Genomic DNA, 16890 nt, shown 5'->3' with positions numbered 1-16890 from the left:
CAGTTTTTCGGTGGCTTTTACTAAGCCACACAAATTGAAAGTGAGTATGGGAAACGAGGATCTAAACTTCTCAAGTATAATGGAAAGTACACCTAATCTAAGATAAAAGGGAGATTCTGAAAACAGAATATATCTCAACTTCCTATCCCTACGAGTTCCCATTTCCCCAAAGAATCTGTTTCAAACAAATAATCCTCCGAAATGTCTTCAGTCATACTATTTCAGCCTTCTTCACCTTGGAGAAGGCAATATATTATAGGGTTATTATGCAGTATTTTACTGTTTACATATATTATGTATTACTCAAGCTCTTGAGTAAACTAACTAGGTATAATTGCTAGTTTCACCACTTTCTAGTAGCTTCGTGACCTTGAACACGTTACAAACTTCCAATGTCCATTTTCTTACCTCCTTATCAACTACCTCAGTCTGCCTTTGTGATAATCAAATGAAACCATTTACTTCAGGTGGTTAGCACAGTCCTTGGTACAAAGTGAATACACATCAACATTTGCTCCTTAGGAGTATAAACATGCCCCATTCCTCCAGAATTAACTGCTGGTCAGTCCAATTTTCACCCGCTTACACGATGTATGAGAGACAACGGCATATTCTTCAATTCCAAAACCTGTATCTTCTACCAGCACCAGGCAAAGGTGATTATCAGAGGACTATACAGGACAAATATGCACATTTGCATATTTATAAAGTAAGAAAAATCTCTAACTTTAAAATGTTTTTTAAAGTATCTTAATATGTTACTGGCTACAAGACATAAATGTGTAAATAGCAAAGGTCTCTGGGCCTTCAAAGTTCACTGAAAAAAAATAAATGTACGTTTCTCTATAAGCAATACAGAGTACCAGCTTTCTATTCAAATTGAAGGCCCCAGGTTACCCTACTAAGCAATATATGCTGCAACTTGCACAATTTTTAAACCAGAATTGACCTTACTGTATCATATTTACTTTTTAATCACTGCATTCCCTATTGATGCTATAGAACAAAGACAGAGAAAAAGCAACCTGAGAGTTAAGATTTAATCAGGAAATAGCAAAAGTACATCAGAACATAAAAATAATTGCCTTTTTAGTTTGCTCCCATCAATTACAATAGAACAAATCAGATTATTTACCAACATTTTACCAACAGTTTGAAAAACAGTGTTGTAGTCAATATTTAAATTAGTAATACTCACAACCAAAATTAAGTCAATCAGTTACTATACATTAAAAAAAGTAGAGTATAGCAGTTTTAAAAAGGGCTCATGAAGACATCAAAGAACCTTAAATGCATATTACTAAGTGAAAGAAGCCAATCTGAAAAGACTACATACTGCCTAATTCCAAGTACGTGGCATTCTGAAAAAGGCACAACCATGGACACAACAGAAGGATCAGTTGTTGCCAGGGTTGGGGGCAGGGAGAAACAAATAGGCAAGGCACAGAGGATTTTGGGGGCAGTGCAACTATTCTGTATGATACTGTAATAGTGGACATGTGCCGTTCTACATCTGTCAAAACCGAAAGGGTATACGACACCCAGAGCTAACAGGGATGGAAACTATAGACCCCGGGTGGGCATGATATGCTAATGTAGATTCACTGATTGTAACAAATGTCCCATCTGCAGCAGGATGCAGATAAGGGGGGAGGCATGAGTAGGACATAGGGTCTATGGGAAATCTCTGCATCTTCCACTCAACTTTGCTGTGAACCTAAAACTGCTCCCAAAAATAGTCTATTTTTTAAAACTTTATTTTTTTAAAGTAAGAGCTCCAAATCAGACAGATATGGTTAGAAATTAACTCTACTACCTGAAAGGTGGGGTGACTTTGGGCAAGTCTTTAAACTAAGCCTTAGTTTCCTCAACTATAAAATGGGGATGGTAAGTAATACCCATATTAAAAGTGCTAAAATTTAAATGAAATAAAGTAGTTTAATTACCATACTCTGAAACACAGGAAGAATAAATATTAGCTATTATTTTTATCAAGCTTTAGAAGTCCTGCAACTACATGAAACTGGTTTCAAACTAATTATTTTAGTTGGACATTCTATTTTAAACAGTATTGTTCATGGAATGGATAATTGATAAGCAAAGTTTTGTTAAGAAAAAATGTGCACAACCCTTTGTTGAACATTTTTAACAAACTATATTCATCAGGAACCTGCCTTCATAATTAGCCCATAATGAAAATAAATGAATCTTGCTTTCACGAGGATCCCAGTGTCATCATTTACTATTCTTATTGTATTTTACTATACATGGAGATATATACAGAGGATGCCAAAAAGCGTATACACATTTTAACAAAGGAAAACTGTATTAAAATTGTAATACTCAATATATACCGATAACTAAAGATTAATATGAGTCACACTTGACTTCTGCAATTACAAGAGGTGCTCAAAGTGGTTACCATCAGCGTCCAGACACTTCTGATTACGGCAAACTACTGCTTGAGCAACGTTGACCAAAGTGTCCACTTGTATACATTTTTGTGGCACCTCTGGTGTGTGGGTGTGTGTGTGTGTGTGCGCACGTGTGTGTAAATGTACATGCATGTATATATGTATGGGGGGTGGACTATAAAAGCAGTATAACACACTGCTTAATGGAATCTGGAATCAAAATCCCTGGACTCAAGTCCAGTACCACCCAGGTTACTTAGCTGTGCAACTTTGGGAAAGTCACTTATCCTGTGTTCCTTAGGTCTCTCAACTCTAAAATGAATGTAACAACTACATCATAGGGTTGTTATAAGGATTAGATTAATTAATAATGGCTTAATAAGAAGTGTCTAGAACATTGCCTGATACATAGCAAGTCTTGTTTAAGTGTTAGGACAGAATAAAATGTATTTTTTTCTTCTTTAATTGAGGCCATTAAAAAAGATAAACAGGTCAACTTACCTTTAATTTCTTCCACCAAAAGTTTATCACATATTTGTTTCTCATATGTTTCTATATGTTCCAAAGATTCTTGAAATTGGTCTGCTTCTCTCATCACTTGATTCTGGTATAGTATCAGTTCGCTATACTCATAGTCTATTTTGTTGGGAGGAACCTGAAAAAACAAAAAGACCAAATTACCTTATTTATATAATTATATAAAGCAGTTACAGATCATTGCTTTCTGAGGAAATTCACAGATTTAAAAAAGCAATCCACAAACAATTACAAATAGAAGAGTGATTAACAGAAAGACTAATACATTCTTTAAAATAAATAAAGGGGTGGGGCTTCTGCATATGGCAAAGTGAACAGGTCAGCAAATCCTATACCCCCCAAAAAAGCAGAAAAATGGTTAAAATCCTAAAGAATCTACAATAAAAAACCTACCAGAACTAATAAAGGAGTTAGACAAGGTGACAGAATATGAAATCCATTATATTTCTTTATACTAGCAACAAACAACCTGAAAATGAAATTAAAATAATTTCATTCAGAACATCAAAAAGAACAAAATATTTAGGGATAAATTTAAGAAACAAGATCTACATACTGAAGACTACAAAATATGCTGAGAGAAATTCCAGACCTAAATAAATGGTGAGATAGTCTATTCCACATTCATGGATTAGAATACTCAACGACGGTTTGATAGCAATTCTCCCCAAATTGATTTATAAATTCAATGCAATGCCTATCAAACGCTCAGCAAGCCTTTTTGCAAATTTACAAGCTAATCCTAAAATTCTAATGGAAATAAAAGGAACCCTACGTGCCCAAAAGAATTTGAAAAAGAACAAGTAGGAGGATATACATTTCAAATTTCAAGGTTACTAACAGCTACAGTAATCAATACAGTGTGACACTGGCATAAGGACAGACATATAGATCAACGGAACAGAATACAAGGTCCAGAAATAAGCCTTTATAGTCTGCTGAACTGATTTTCTTCAAAGGTGCCAAGGCAATTCAGTGGGGAAAGGGTAGCCTCTTCAGCCAATGATGATGGCACAATGAAACATCCACATGCTAAAAATGACACATAATTCATACCATATACAAAAATAACTCAAAATGGATCACAGACCTAAATATGAGGCACTACAACTATAAAAGAAATCTTAGAAAAGGAGAGAAAATCTTAGTGACCCTATGCATGGAAGAAAAATTGGTAAATTGGACTTCATCAAAATTGTGAACTTTTCTTCTTCAAAAGACACAGTAACATGAAAATACAAGTTACAGACTGGGAGAAAAGATTTGCAAATAATATATCTGATAAAGAACTTGTATTAAGAATACATAAGGAACTCTTACAACTCAGTGGTAAGACAAACAACCCAATTAAAAAATGGGCAGAAGATCTGAATAGACATTTCAAAGAAAAATATAAATAGAAAGCATTTATATTTCTCTCCATAAAGGCAATGAAGAAACTGGCAAAAACTCTCAGAATCACCTTTTACAGAACTCTGGAAATTAACCAAAGGCTTGCACAGCAACTTGGGGAGCAGTTATTGAAGAAAAATGGCTGGATCTTGGTAAGACTAGTGAGCTCTGTGGTGTTTTAACTTGCCCTGGTCCTATCCCATGCTCTCCAGCTGCACAGTAGCCTAGAAAAGTAATCTTGAATTCCCAGATCAGCTTGACAGCCACTAGAGAGTAGAGAGTAAAGCTGGAGCTCTTTCAAAGCCTCTCAAGGAACTGTAATTAACTGACCTATCTGGTGGATCCCTGGCAAGACCCCACATACAAGGCAAACTCAGAACTTGCTCAGAGCAAAAAGCCTTAGGGCGAGGGAGAAGGCCAAAGGTGTTTGTCAAAAACAAAAAAAGCCAATGTTTTACCTTTACAGTGTGTAAAGAGATGAATAACAGTCAGGAAAACAACAGACTAACCAAAAAGTCTTTAAAACAAAGAAGCTGGGAAATGTGATATCCACAGGGGCTCTGAAAAGCACCACACACCCACAGAGATATGCACATACTCAGGGAAGACCTGAGAAAGACACTGCACAAACAAGAAGCAAAATGTAAAGCACAGTTGTAAACTGCCTGGCTGAGTGCCAAAGGCATACCCCAACACACTCAGAGAAAATTAACAAAACTACACACTGGTTCTTTGAAAAGACTAACAAAATTGACAAACCTTCAGCTAGAATAACCAAGAAAAAAAGCGGAGACTACTAAAATCAGGACTAAAAGGAGGTACATTACCACAGATCCTACAGAAATAAAAAGGATTATAAAGGACTATTATGAAAAGTTATATGGCAAGTTAGGTAACTTAGATGAAATGGACTAATCCCTAGAAAAACACAAGTTACTGAAACTGATTCTAGAAGAAATAGAAAATCTAGAAAATAAATTAGTAATCAATGAACTTCTGATAAAGAAAAGCCCAGGACAAGAAGCCATCACAGGGGTGGCCGGATGGCTCAGCTGGTTAGAACATGTGCTCTTAACAAGGCTGTCGGTTGGATTCCCTCATGGGCCAGTGAGCTGCGCCCTCCACAACTAGACTGAAGGACAATGACTTGACTTGGAGCTGATGGGTCCTGGAAAAAACAGTTACACAATAAAATTAAACAAGTAAAAAAAGCCATCACAGATGAATGCTACCAAATGTTTATAGAAAAATTGACACCATCCTTCACAAACTCTTCCAAAAAACAGAAGGGAATACTTTTTAACTCATTCCATGAGGCCAGCCAGACACAGATATCTAACAAAAAGAAAACCACAGATAATCTCTCTTATCCCAAAATCTCTTAACCTCGCTAATAATCAAGGAAACACAAAAGAGAAATGAGACAAACTTCTCCACATCTAGAAGACTGGAAAAAGTAATAAAAGCTGACAAGTGTCAGCAAGGATGTTGGAGAAACAATAATTGTAAAACCTTGCTAGTGGGCATATAAATTAGCTACTTCAGAGAGTGATGATGATAATTCTTAGTAAAGCTGAAAAACAAACACAGCTACAACTCTGCAATTCCCATTTTAGGTATACATTGAAGAGAAACTCACAAATGTGACTAATGAAACAGCAGACAAGAATATTTATTATAGCACTGTTTCTTAATAGAGACAAAGTAGAATGGATCAACTATGGTTTATTTATATAATGAAATACCAAATAGCACTTAAAAATGGATAAACTAGCCTCGCATGCACCAACAGAGATATATTTCAAGAAATGTTGAATGAAAAAAATTGCATATCATTCATGTAGATTTTTAAGTACACAAAGTAATAGTAACTTTTATGAGCTTATACATGTTAACATACTAGGAATGATCTATACCAATTTCAAAATAGTAGCTACCTCTAGGAAGGCACATGGGAGGACATTAAGCTATTTCTGTAACATTTTATTTCTTTACAAAATAATAAAATCTGGAGCGATTATGGCAAAATGTTAACATCTATTTCATTTCTAATGTATTTTTCTATTTTACATATATATTAAAACGTATTCATTAACATGTTTACATCAAATATAAAGCAACATATATTAGAGAAACAATTCCCAGTCACAAACCTAGTTTCATTTTTATGCAGTCTTTTCTTTATTCATTTAAACATTGTTGTAATTTTAGTGTACCAAAATTTTTATATTTTGTATTAAGTATTCTATGTTCTAGCTTTTTCCAATTATTTCAAAATTCTTTTCAAGTTTTTATTAGGTCTCAAAAACTAATTCAGGGGCGGACGGTTAGCTCAGTGCTCTTAACACCAACATCACTGGTTCGATTCCCACACGGGCCAGTGAGCTGCACCCTCTGCAATTAGATTGAAAACGACAACTTGACTTGGAGCTGATGGGTCCTGGAAAAACACTGTTCCCCAATATTCCCCAATAAAAATTAAAAAAAAAAAAAAAAGCTAATTCATATTTGGGGCTGGGTGCTATATAGAGAGAAGTCAACTATTTTAGCTTACGAAGGTAGGAAAAAAAATGTTAAAATAAACTTCTTACTTGCTGAGTTTGTCTAAATTCTTCCAACAATTTTAGTGCCATGTCGTAATCTTTCAACAAATGGTATGCAATAGCATACCCAATCCAGGAAGCACGCTGTGTTGGGCGTAACTGAAGAAGCTGATACCTTGTCTCCTTAAAAAAAAAAAAAAAAAAATTGTCTTTTAAAATTGTTTTTACTTTAATTTTCTCTAAAACATTTATATTTCACCAGTTTTAAGAAAACAATGTAATACCTTTAATGTCTTTCTAATTCAATTAACAAACATCAGTTCCAAAAATAAAACAGAAATATTTTTATGTTCCTTATCTAAATTACTTAAATCTAAAATACCCCATAATGCTCATGGTTAAGGCTGTCACTGACGAACTGTCCTTGGGGCCAATGCTTTTGGGCTGACTTAATAAAATTACCTATAGAACTTCTTTTGGTAACTGAACATCTTAGAAGAGAGTAAGACAGTTTTTTATTAAACTAAACTTAGCTGTTTATAAACTTATTACATGAAATTACTATGTATTTACAGTTATAATAGGCCCTAGAGACACGATGGACACAGCTGGGGAAACTCTCAAACCTCTGACTGGGCTTTTCTAGCAGAAACACCACTGCTGCCACTGTAAGACAGCTCAGTATCTAAGGCATTAGGGAGAAAACCCCAGAAATTCATTCCACCACAGCTGCCCCAGAAGAGTCAAGATATATTCACTATCAGAAAATCCACCCTCCCCACACAGCCCTGCTTTCTTCATAGCTCCTCTCTGCCTCCAAGTTTTAGGCAAGTGCAACTGCTTGGAGGAACAGGGTCTCAAGAATACCAGCTGCAGTGGCGTTTTGAAAATGCAGTTTAGCTTCTGTGACTCTCCGTTGCTGGAAGAGGCGCCATCCGCCCCACATGCCACAAGGGCTAACATGACCAGCTCTTCTTTAAGAAAAGACATCTCTGACAAAACAACTTAGGCAGTATCACTCCTCTGCCTTTACGTGGAAGTGTCCCGTTCCTTTTCGGCACATGAGATTAAGCAATATCACTCTCATCCTTTATCGTCACTGTTGCTTCTGTCACTCCCCTCCCTCATTAAAGTCTGGTTCAGTTTTCTTCTCTCTGCCAAATCCTGCCATTATCCTGGTCACAGGCAACACTGTGGATCACCCATCCAACAACCTACCTTCCTAGACCGAGATTTCCTCACCTTTATTGATCTCCTCCACCTCTCTTCAGGGACCCACTCCACAGCCACACCCGAGACCCTACTGCCACCCAGAAATCATCAATGCAAACATCTCATGTTCTGGCCACAGATCCTATGCTGCCAATGCTCTCACCTGGTGACATTCCTATCCTTGTTTGTGGACACCACCAGTGCCTCTAGTCCCTTGGGTCATTCACTTCCAACCACCCGCTCTTTTATCTTCATTTATTTCACATCCCTCTTAGGAACCACTTATTGGCAATAGTCCTAATTTCCATGCCTCATTCCTAAAGATAACTGGTTTTAACTCTCACCCCACCCAAGCTGCTAAGTACTGCTGAAGAAAAAAACGTATAACCTTAAAGAATGGTTATTATTAAGCTCAGCAGAACCCTTGAAACTCCTACAAAAATCTAGGCATAGGTTATATGAACTTCTACAGCAGTAGAAGGGCAAAAGTAAAAAGGAAATGAAAGATTTCTTTCAAGACAACTATTAAGAGTTGTCTTGTCCTTCACATAAGACAGTGAGAGAATTCCATTTTGGACATGCTAAATTTAAGATACTAAGTGCAATGAGCCCATGGAAATGCCCAGCAGACCTTAAGATGCCAGCCTGAGAGGTATGGACTACATACAGAAAATCTGATGTATGGGGAGCCTTCTCACGTTACTTTATATTTACTAACCCATGATAAAGAAAGCTAATTAATCTCTACATTTAGATTTCAATTATAAAAGCTCTGCTTACCAAATTTGTAAACATCAAACCCACAAAGAATATTTTGCACACAGCATATGCACACAGGAGATAAGTCTAGTTTTTTTAAAAAGTATTAAATGAATAAACAAATATCCTTTTTTGATGCTCAAATATGCAGCCCCACAATTATTATTGAGGAAAGGTCCCAAGTGACTCTCCCCTTCTACAAGACTATAATGAAGAATCAAACCAATGGGATCTTGGCTTATGCTCACTTCATTCTGAATTCACATGCCTTTAAATTGTACCTATTAAAAAAACATGTACACTTAAGACCAAAGTACTTACTCGGTAACCTTCAAGGTCTCTCATTTGGATCTGCAACAGAGAGAGATCCCTCAAAATTTGCAGATTATCTTTATCTAATTTGAGGGCATTTCGGTAACACTTAATAGCTTCATCATATTTCTTATCAGAACGCTGCAAGAGTCCATATACATGCCAACCTATTAAGTTAAGGAAATACAGACATACACAGGTACTAGAATATACTATGCTATATACCTAATATAAAGCTGACTTTAACAAAATGGTTATTTTGTCTGAGATTTATTTCAGAATGATCTGGGGTCAAAGAGAGGGGGATAGTGAGCAAGTGATAAAAGAGAAAATGTGTTCAGCCTTGACTGACAACTGTTAAATTATTGAAACTGGGTGATGAGCACACGGGGGTTCATTATTCTATTCTATTTGTGTACATGTTCGAATTTTCCATAATACTTTTTTAAGTAACCTTAGAAAATTCTTGGTAAAATTCGTCATGTTCCCTCCTTACCTCCTCTACCCTCACTCTACTACCTTAGTACCTCAATGTTCTCTTATTCTTCATTACTATGTATTAAAACAGTATATAAAAATTGCAATTATCTTTTAAAACAAATTTATATTGAATCAATTCTAAAACAACATGTAACCATCAGTTAATTCACCCCTGATATTAAAAACCATAAAAATTAAGTTTTTCTTTATTGTAAATTAAAATCTTAGCATATTTCGGAGCCAAAAAACTATCATACTTACATGCCCTCTCTCTTCACTCAGGAGTAAGCACTGAGATAAAGAAATAAGTATTTAATATTTTGAGAGAACCCTAAGCTAAGTATGTGAAAACACTACTAAAACTATTGATGTTCAATACTGGCCAACAGCTAGATTAATTAAATATTAAAAATTAAGAAACGGCAATATGTGAAAAGGTTGTGAACGAACACACAGATAAACAAAACAGAAATGAAAATCAATTTCAATGATCCAGCCTTAAAAAGTATTTTTGGTTTTTTTTACAAACTGGGATACTAAGCAGAGAAAAATACAATTGTAAGGTATCCAGTGAAGTCACAGCTACGTCCCTGTGCAACTGAAACAAGCTGAAAAACCAATATTACTAAACAAAATGTTTCAAAAGAAGTTTCTTCTGAATTTTTCTTCCAAAATTTCTGAAAGAAATTTTACTATACAGGTTAAGTACTATACAGGTAAGTCATTATCTAGAATTATCTGAAAGTATCATTCACTTTATGCGTGTGTAGGAAAAAAACATGGGTTTTAAGTCACATAATTATCAAAGCTATTTTTCTCTCACACTAAGCACAACTGAAGTAAACACACTGAATAGGGATTCTCTTTAAAATACTACAATATATAAAAGCAAGGCATAGGGGACAGATGAAACTAATACTACAAGATATTGATAATTATTGATGCTGAATAATATGTACATAGAGTTCATTAAATTCTCCTCTATATAAGTTTGAATGTTTTCATAGTAAAGTTTTTTTAATTTGAATTTAAAACTAGCAAATGAAAAATACATACACGAAATTAAACTACTCAATCACTGCAAAAGGATACAGACATGACTCTTGACATCATTACGAAGTCCTTTACGAACAAATTCATACGCTTCTTCTTTTTTTCCTAAACAGTTCAATGTTAAGCCTTTCATAGCCAAAGTCTCTGAAAAAGATTTTAATCTCTATTTATACATGAAAGATTCAAATTTTATTAGCTCTATTTTAATATAAGATCTGTTATGCTTGTATTACTCATTTTTTAAATCCCATTTAGAAGAACTCTTCAAATACAAAAGTGAAACTATTATATATTCTAAGTATTCACTTAAAATTTAGCCCAAGTCCTTTTCTGAAATTCCTCAGGCCAGGGCTGAGTTGCTAAAAGGCTTGCTGCCCTTTAGAAGACACAGCAAAGGGGGCTGAGAAAAGGTACAACAGCAGGCGCCTGCGTCCTGTTGAGTTAAGCCTAAGGCAGCCATCCAGACCTTTCACGAGATCAATTCTAATCAAGAATCAAACCATCTGATGTACACCCCACAAAACCCTCAATCTACCTTGACAAAGAGGTGTATACAATTTAAAAGTCACCTGACTCAGTAGTGGAACAGGCTACATTTTTGGCAGCAAGTTTATTCCAACTAATCCTACTTAGGCTAACTAATATCAGTGCATTTCAAGAGTATAACACTGGACTATGGGAGTGGCCACCAAAAAATATGTTTAAGGTAGTTAATATAAGATGGTTCAGAATGAAATAACTCTGAAAAATGCACAAAAAGGGAATTAGACAAGAACAGTGGTTTTCAAATTGATCTCTGTGGACTCTGGTTTTTCAGAACATGCTGATCCAGCAGTCCTGACCCCTATAACCAAACACCCTATCTGTTTATATGTAATGAACTTCCCCCACAAGCTTCCATTTAGATAATGGTTCCACAGCTAAAAAGCTTGAAAACAAGCTGTAAATTTCTAAAATTCTATGAAATGACTTCTTTCCATTTCATTCAAAGAATGCTTTAAAGTTATTAGAAAGCTGAGCCTGGTCAGCCTATTTCCCAATAAGATGGTCTCAAGAATGACCCAAGTCTAATATTCAGAGACCCCAGTTAACGTTGTTCTGCCATGGGACCATAATTTGCATACCTAACCTGATCCATGCTTTTAACAAACACTGATCACCTGTGAAAAAGGATGAGAAAGCAAATATAGACTTATTAATACCAGTGCTAGAAAAACAACTCAATATAAACAATGTAATGATAAAGCAGCAGTGTCACACACACATACATACATGTATGTGTATATATATATATGTATATATGTATGTATGTATGTATGCATATATGTAAAGGTCAGCAGATGTATAAAAGACATCCACCAAAAAATAAAATGTATTTGACTGTTTCTTCATACTACTTCTGTACTGCAAATATTGTCCTAATTTTATACATAAGAATTCAAAGAATAAACTTAAGCTCGTTCAAAGTAATAGATAAAACCAGGTCTATAAAAAAAATTGGTATACATTCCAATTGTTCCCCAGTCAATGAACCAACCACTTCCCATCTAAAAATAAATACTGGTACCTAAATATAATAGAAAGAAAGTAACCTCGAATAAGACTGACATGAAGCACAACTAAAAATGTTTAATATTTATACACTCTAATAGAGAGCTACAAGGCCATGGAACCTGGGAAGTATTCATCTTTCACAGCAAGGAACCCTATTTGTCTGATTTTGGAATTAGATTTCCCCAAAGCAATCTCTTACAGATGAGACAATACCTCCATGTTCAGCAAATTTTGGATTCGAAAGAATCATCTTGCAAAACTTGAGACCATTTTTGTACTGCTTCTGTTCATAACATTTCTGTAAAGAAATATAAAGAAAATTATTTTATAAAATGACTATACATGAGGCAACTTTTCATTGCATTATATGAATTCTAAATTCAAGATCCAAAATGAGATCTAAAACGTATATGATGGAAAGGTTTTATACCAATTTATATCACTTACAACATGAAGTATACGTCTGTTACCTACTTCTTGCCAAATTGCTCTAATAATGTCAGGATATAAAGGAAAAAAACACCTAATAAACAGGGAACTTAACTGTCAACCAACCCTGCTACAGTTCTTTTAAATTCAAAATCCAAAAGCAAAAACATATGTGGTAACAACTAGTAACTGTATTAAAAGCCTCTGCTACTTCAAGAATGGAACCAAGGCATGCTCTCGCAAAAAAACACTATTTATTAAGTAACTATCATGTGTCTGTACAAAACTTGTTATAACTCATATTAAATCCCTAAGGTAAGTGTCATTACCTTCACCTTACAGATGTGAAAAATTAAACTTAGGAGTTCATAAAATTTGTTTATAAGTGGCTTAGTTTAGCTGCAAATTCTGGTGTGACTCCAAAGATTGTGGTCTTTCGATAACTAACCTAATACAAGGGTAAGCAACCCCTTTATTCCTAAATGCCATCAGCCAGGCCAAGTAATCAGTGACTGTCCTCCATGCCACTGATCATGAGAACATCTTATCTCCTGTTACTCACCTTCTCACTTTTGCTGTTACAGGTGTTTTTCTTAGTACTTAAGATGCCAAGTTTATCCCCACGTCAGGGCTTCTGCACTGGTGATCCTTCGACCTGCAATGTTCTCTCCCCATCTTCCCCCGGCTGATTCCTTGTCATCAGAATGTCACACACCTACCTGACCATACTAATACTGCCAGCCTCCTACCCCCAACACAAACATATTCTCTATTATGTTACTCTATTTTCTACACAGTGCTATCATTTCCTGAAATCTCTATTTACGTGATTACCTATTTAGTGTCTACCTTCCCCACCATATTGTAAACTCCACGAGAACAGGTGTCTTGTCTATTTGAAACACTGATGCATCCTCAAGTCCTAGACAAATAAGCACTACTCAATAAATACAGCGTACTAAGTTCAAAGCAAAACAGTACCAGCAAAGGAGGGGGAAGTGATCAATCCTTGCAGCAGGAGTGGGATGTGGAGGGTGAAATAGAAAAGTGTTCATAGAAAAAAAATATTTAAATTGAGCCTTCTTGATTGGCTCTGAGGAAGGGAACGTAGCTGGTAGACAAGGATTGGACAGAAACCTGAATTTTGAGCCATGCGAATATATTACCTATTCCAAAATTATTTTAAAGTAAAAATTAAAAAAATGCATAATCTGAGTTTGACTATAAGAGTTCACCTGACAAATGACAAGAAGAAACAAACAGAAGGAACTACTGGGGAAGAGGAACAGAAAATTACGGTTTTTTTCCTGACTTATCAAGTGACCTCAAAAGTAGTAATAATCATACTACCAGTAACAGTAAAAATAGTTAACACGTATTGGAAGCATTTACTATGTGTCAGACACCGTTCTCATTTCATCCTTATTGAAATCCCAGGAAAGCTTGTAAGATGCATGTTATCTCCATTTTACATGGAGCAACTGAGGCACAGTTACTGAGTTTCCACAGCTAGTAAGTGTCAGAGCCACAATTCAAACCCAGGTAGTCTGTCTCCACTACCCACACGCTCAAGTTAAAGTCCTAAATTCAGTAAGGAATGTATTCTTAGTAGAAAAGATAGATTCTAGTTTCAACTTTGCTACTAACCAGAGAAACTTAGACACTTAGTCATTTAGCATTCCTGGGTTTGACTGTCTTATCTGTAAAAGAGGGCATGGAGTAGCTCCAAAATGCAACAAAATGTAATACTAAGATCCAGTTTGGGAAATAAGCAAGCGTAAGCCATGCAGAACATGTGATAAGCTAGCTGGTGGATTTGTACGGATGTGTTTATGTCCACTAATTAAAATTTACTGTTGGTGACAAAACACTCTGGTCAACCAACCAACCTTTAAAAAACAATTACAGAAACTTGTTTGCCATTAAATTTATTGTAGCAAAATCTTACCCACATTTATTGCAATTGTGAGATGATGAAATCATATACTTTTGCAGCACCCTTATAAATTCATGTAACTTTATGATACACATTACATACCCAGGTAAGAAAAGATTTCCCAGTTTATTTGGGGATAAAGTTAATTCAGCAGTAGCTTTAAATTTTTGTAACTAGAGTATGATAAATCATGTAGTTTTTTTTTGTTATTCTACTGATAACATGATTTGAACTACAAAATATCCACATCCAGAGAAAGTAAGTGTTCTGTCATCTTTTAGGTGTAACACCAATTGTCCTGAAATCTATTTATAGATGATTTTTCATTAACATATTTCAAATTCCCTAGACCCCCCCCCAATAAAAAAAACCCCACCTGAAACAAGCAAAATAGTTCACTTCTCCAATTCCCCACTGTGAAAAATACAAAGGTATGAGAAAAACGAAAGTAAAATAAGAATTATATACTAGAAAGCCCAGTGAAGCAATCTGCCATAATGCTTTAATTAGAATGTTTTGTTTTTACACTTGTCTCTCATTATTTGCTCAACACTAAGCACTATTTCAAATTAAGACTTAAAAAATGTTTATCCCGTCTACTATGTATCTTCTTTAACATTCTAAGTATGAAGTTTCTATTGGGTTGAAACAGCACTATTATGAATTTTTATCTGCCACTGATAAATACCTAGAACATTCTAAACGTAGTGTTTTATTTATAGTAAAAGTAAACAAAAGTCAATAGTCATGTAACTAACACAAGCTCTAACTAATAAATTCACACTTAAAATGTAAGCGCTTGCGGCTCAGATGAGAAGACAAAGGAGAAAAAACAACAGCTATGTATTCCCAGCATCAGTTTAAATCTACGGTCCCCGGCGTCGATGGAAAACCGCCAAGACCGTAGCCCCTCCCGGGAAGGGCAGACCCTGGAAAACCGTGCGGGCCCAGGGCCGCTGGCACACAACCCTCGGAGAACACACGCCTGCGCCGGGCAGCGGTCGTCACCGCGGGGCCGCGACGCCGGCTTCTGCTCGGACACAAAGTACCTGCCGCCCCCGCGTGAAAGCCAGGCAGCCCGCAGGCTCTCGTCCCTGACGGCCCGGCCTGCGCGGGTGGCCGCAACCCGAGGCGTGTCGACTTCCTAACTCAGAACGCAGTTCGTGGCCCGTATCGCTTCCCACGGGAGGCGAGCGCGTCGAAAACGCGCGAGGTCTCCCCCCGCCCAATGTGTCGCGTGCAAATCCGAGCCCCACACCCCCCGGGGCCGCTCCCGCCCTCCCCGGTACCGGGCGCGCGGTGCAGGACACGACGCACAAAGCGGCGAGGAGCCCCCGCCGAGCGCAGGCTGGCCAAGGCACCAAGCCGGGAAGACCCGGGCGGAGGTCGCGAGTCCGCCGCGGGGGGCCCAGGGGCCGCCGAGGGCGCCGTGAAGTGTCCGGAAGGCGCGCGGCGGGGCCGGGCGGCCGCCGCGGAGGGAGGAGGCGCGGAGGCCCGGGTGGCCCCGTCCGCCGGCCGGGTACGCAGGCGGCCCGGGTGGCCCCGCCGACGCGCGCAGCCGGGTCGTGCGGGCTCGGGGCTAAACAAAGAAGGGGCGGGAGCCGAGCCGGCCCGCGCAGGCGCCCCCGCCGGACCGCCCGCCGCGCCGGGCCCGCGGCTCCCGGGGAGCGGCGGCGCGGCCTCCGGCCACTCACCAAGATGCGTTTGAAGAGGTTGCTCTCCTTGGGCGGCAGCTGCACGTTCGGCATCGCGGCCGGCGGCGAGGCTGGCTGGCCGGGCTCTCCGTTCCGCGGGAGTGGGCAACGAGCTGCCAAGCGTCGCGGGCGGGCGATGGGTCAGTTCATTGGCCTGGAGTTGGGGCTGGGCAGCCTAGGCAGGGCTGGCGGCGGACGAGGAACGCGGTCCGAGCACGACACCCTCAGCTCCCGCCCTGCTCCGGGGCGAGCGGCGGCGGGGCCCGCGCGCTCAAGATGGCGGCCAGGGCCCGCCCCCTGGGGGTGCGCATGCGCGGGCGCCCCGCGAGGGGCTGCGAGCGCTGGGGGGCGGGGGGCAGGCCGCCGAGGGCGGTGGAGCCGGGGGCTGTCGCTTTTGTCGCCACAACTTCAGCGCCAGGTGGGGCTCCTGCACCGTGGCCCCCTCCTAAGTGGCTGGCTCGTGTAGGTGCTCTGGTTGTTAGGCGTGTGGCCCACGATAACGTTAGGTGTCTGAGAGTCAGACTGGATTTCCGTCCGCTCAGAAACTTAAACAGCGCAGGACAAAGCAAATTCTT

General features: G+C 38.4%; 1 protein-coding gene across 4 annotated transcripts in view; it reads right to left on the bottom strand.

Moving 5' to 3' along the window:
* NAA16 (N-alpha-acetyltransferase 16, NatA auxiliary subunit) overlaps positions 1 to 16613 on the bottom strand; it is a 56757-nt gene extending 40144 nt beyond the window's left edge. For 2 of the 4 annotated variants that reach the window (XR_013993237.1, XM_081046875.1), the window contains exons 1-6: positions 16316 to 16613; positions 12470 to 12554; positions 10742 to 10846; positions 9179 to 9336; positions 6935 to 7069; positions 2916 to 3069 (exon numbers count right to left, since the gene is read on the bottom strand). Coding sequence is in view for 3 of the 4 variants with exons in the window: in XM_081046875.1 (XP_080903001.1) it covers positions 2916 to 3069; positions 6935 to 7069; positions 9179 to 9336; positions 10742 to 10846; positions 12470 to 12554; positions 16316 to 16369 (691 nt within the window). In the remaining variant the exon portion in view is untranslated. Of the gene's footprint in view, positions 1 to 2915; positions 3070 to 6934; positions 7070 to 9178; positions 9337 to 10741; positions 10847 to 12469; positions 12555 to 13247; positions 13328 to 16315 lie in introns of those variants that run through there. The other 2 variants (XM_081046874.1, XM_081046876.1) reach the window with 2 other exon arrangements.
* Positions 16614 to 16890: the final 277 nt, after the last annotated feature.

This window comes from Rhinolophus hipposideros (genome assembly GCF_964194185.1).
Source record: "Rhinolophus hipposideros genome assembly, chromosome: 4".
NCBI lineage: Eukaryota > Metazoa > Chordata > Mammalia > Chiroptera > Rhinolophidae > Rhinolophus > Rhinolophus hipposideros.
The sequence above is the reverse complement of the archived record's forward strand: the minus strand, read 5'-3'. Positions and strand labels throughout refer to the sequence as shown.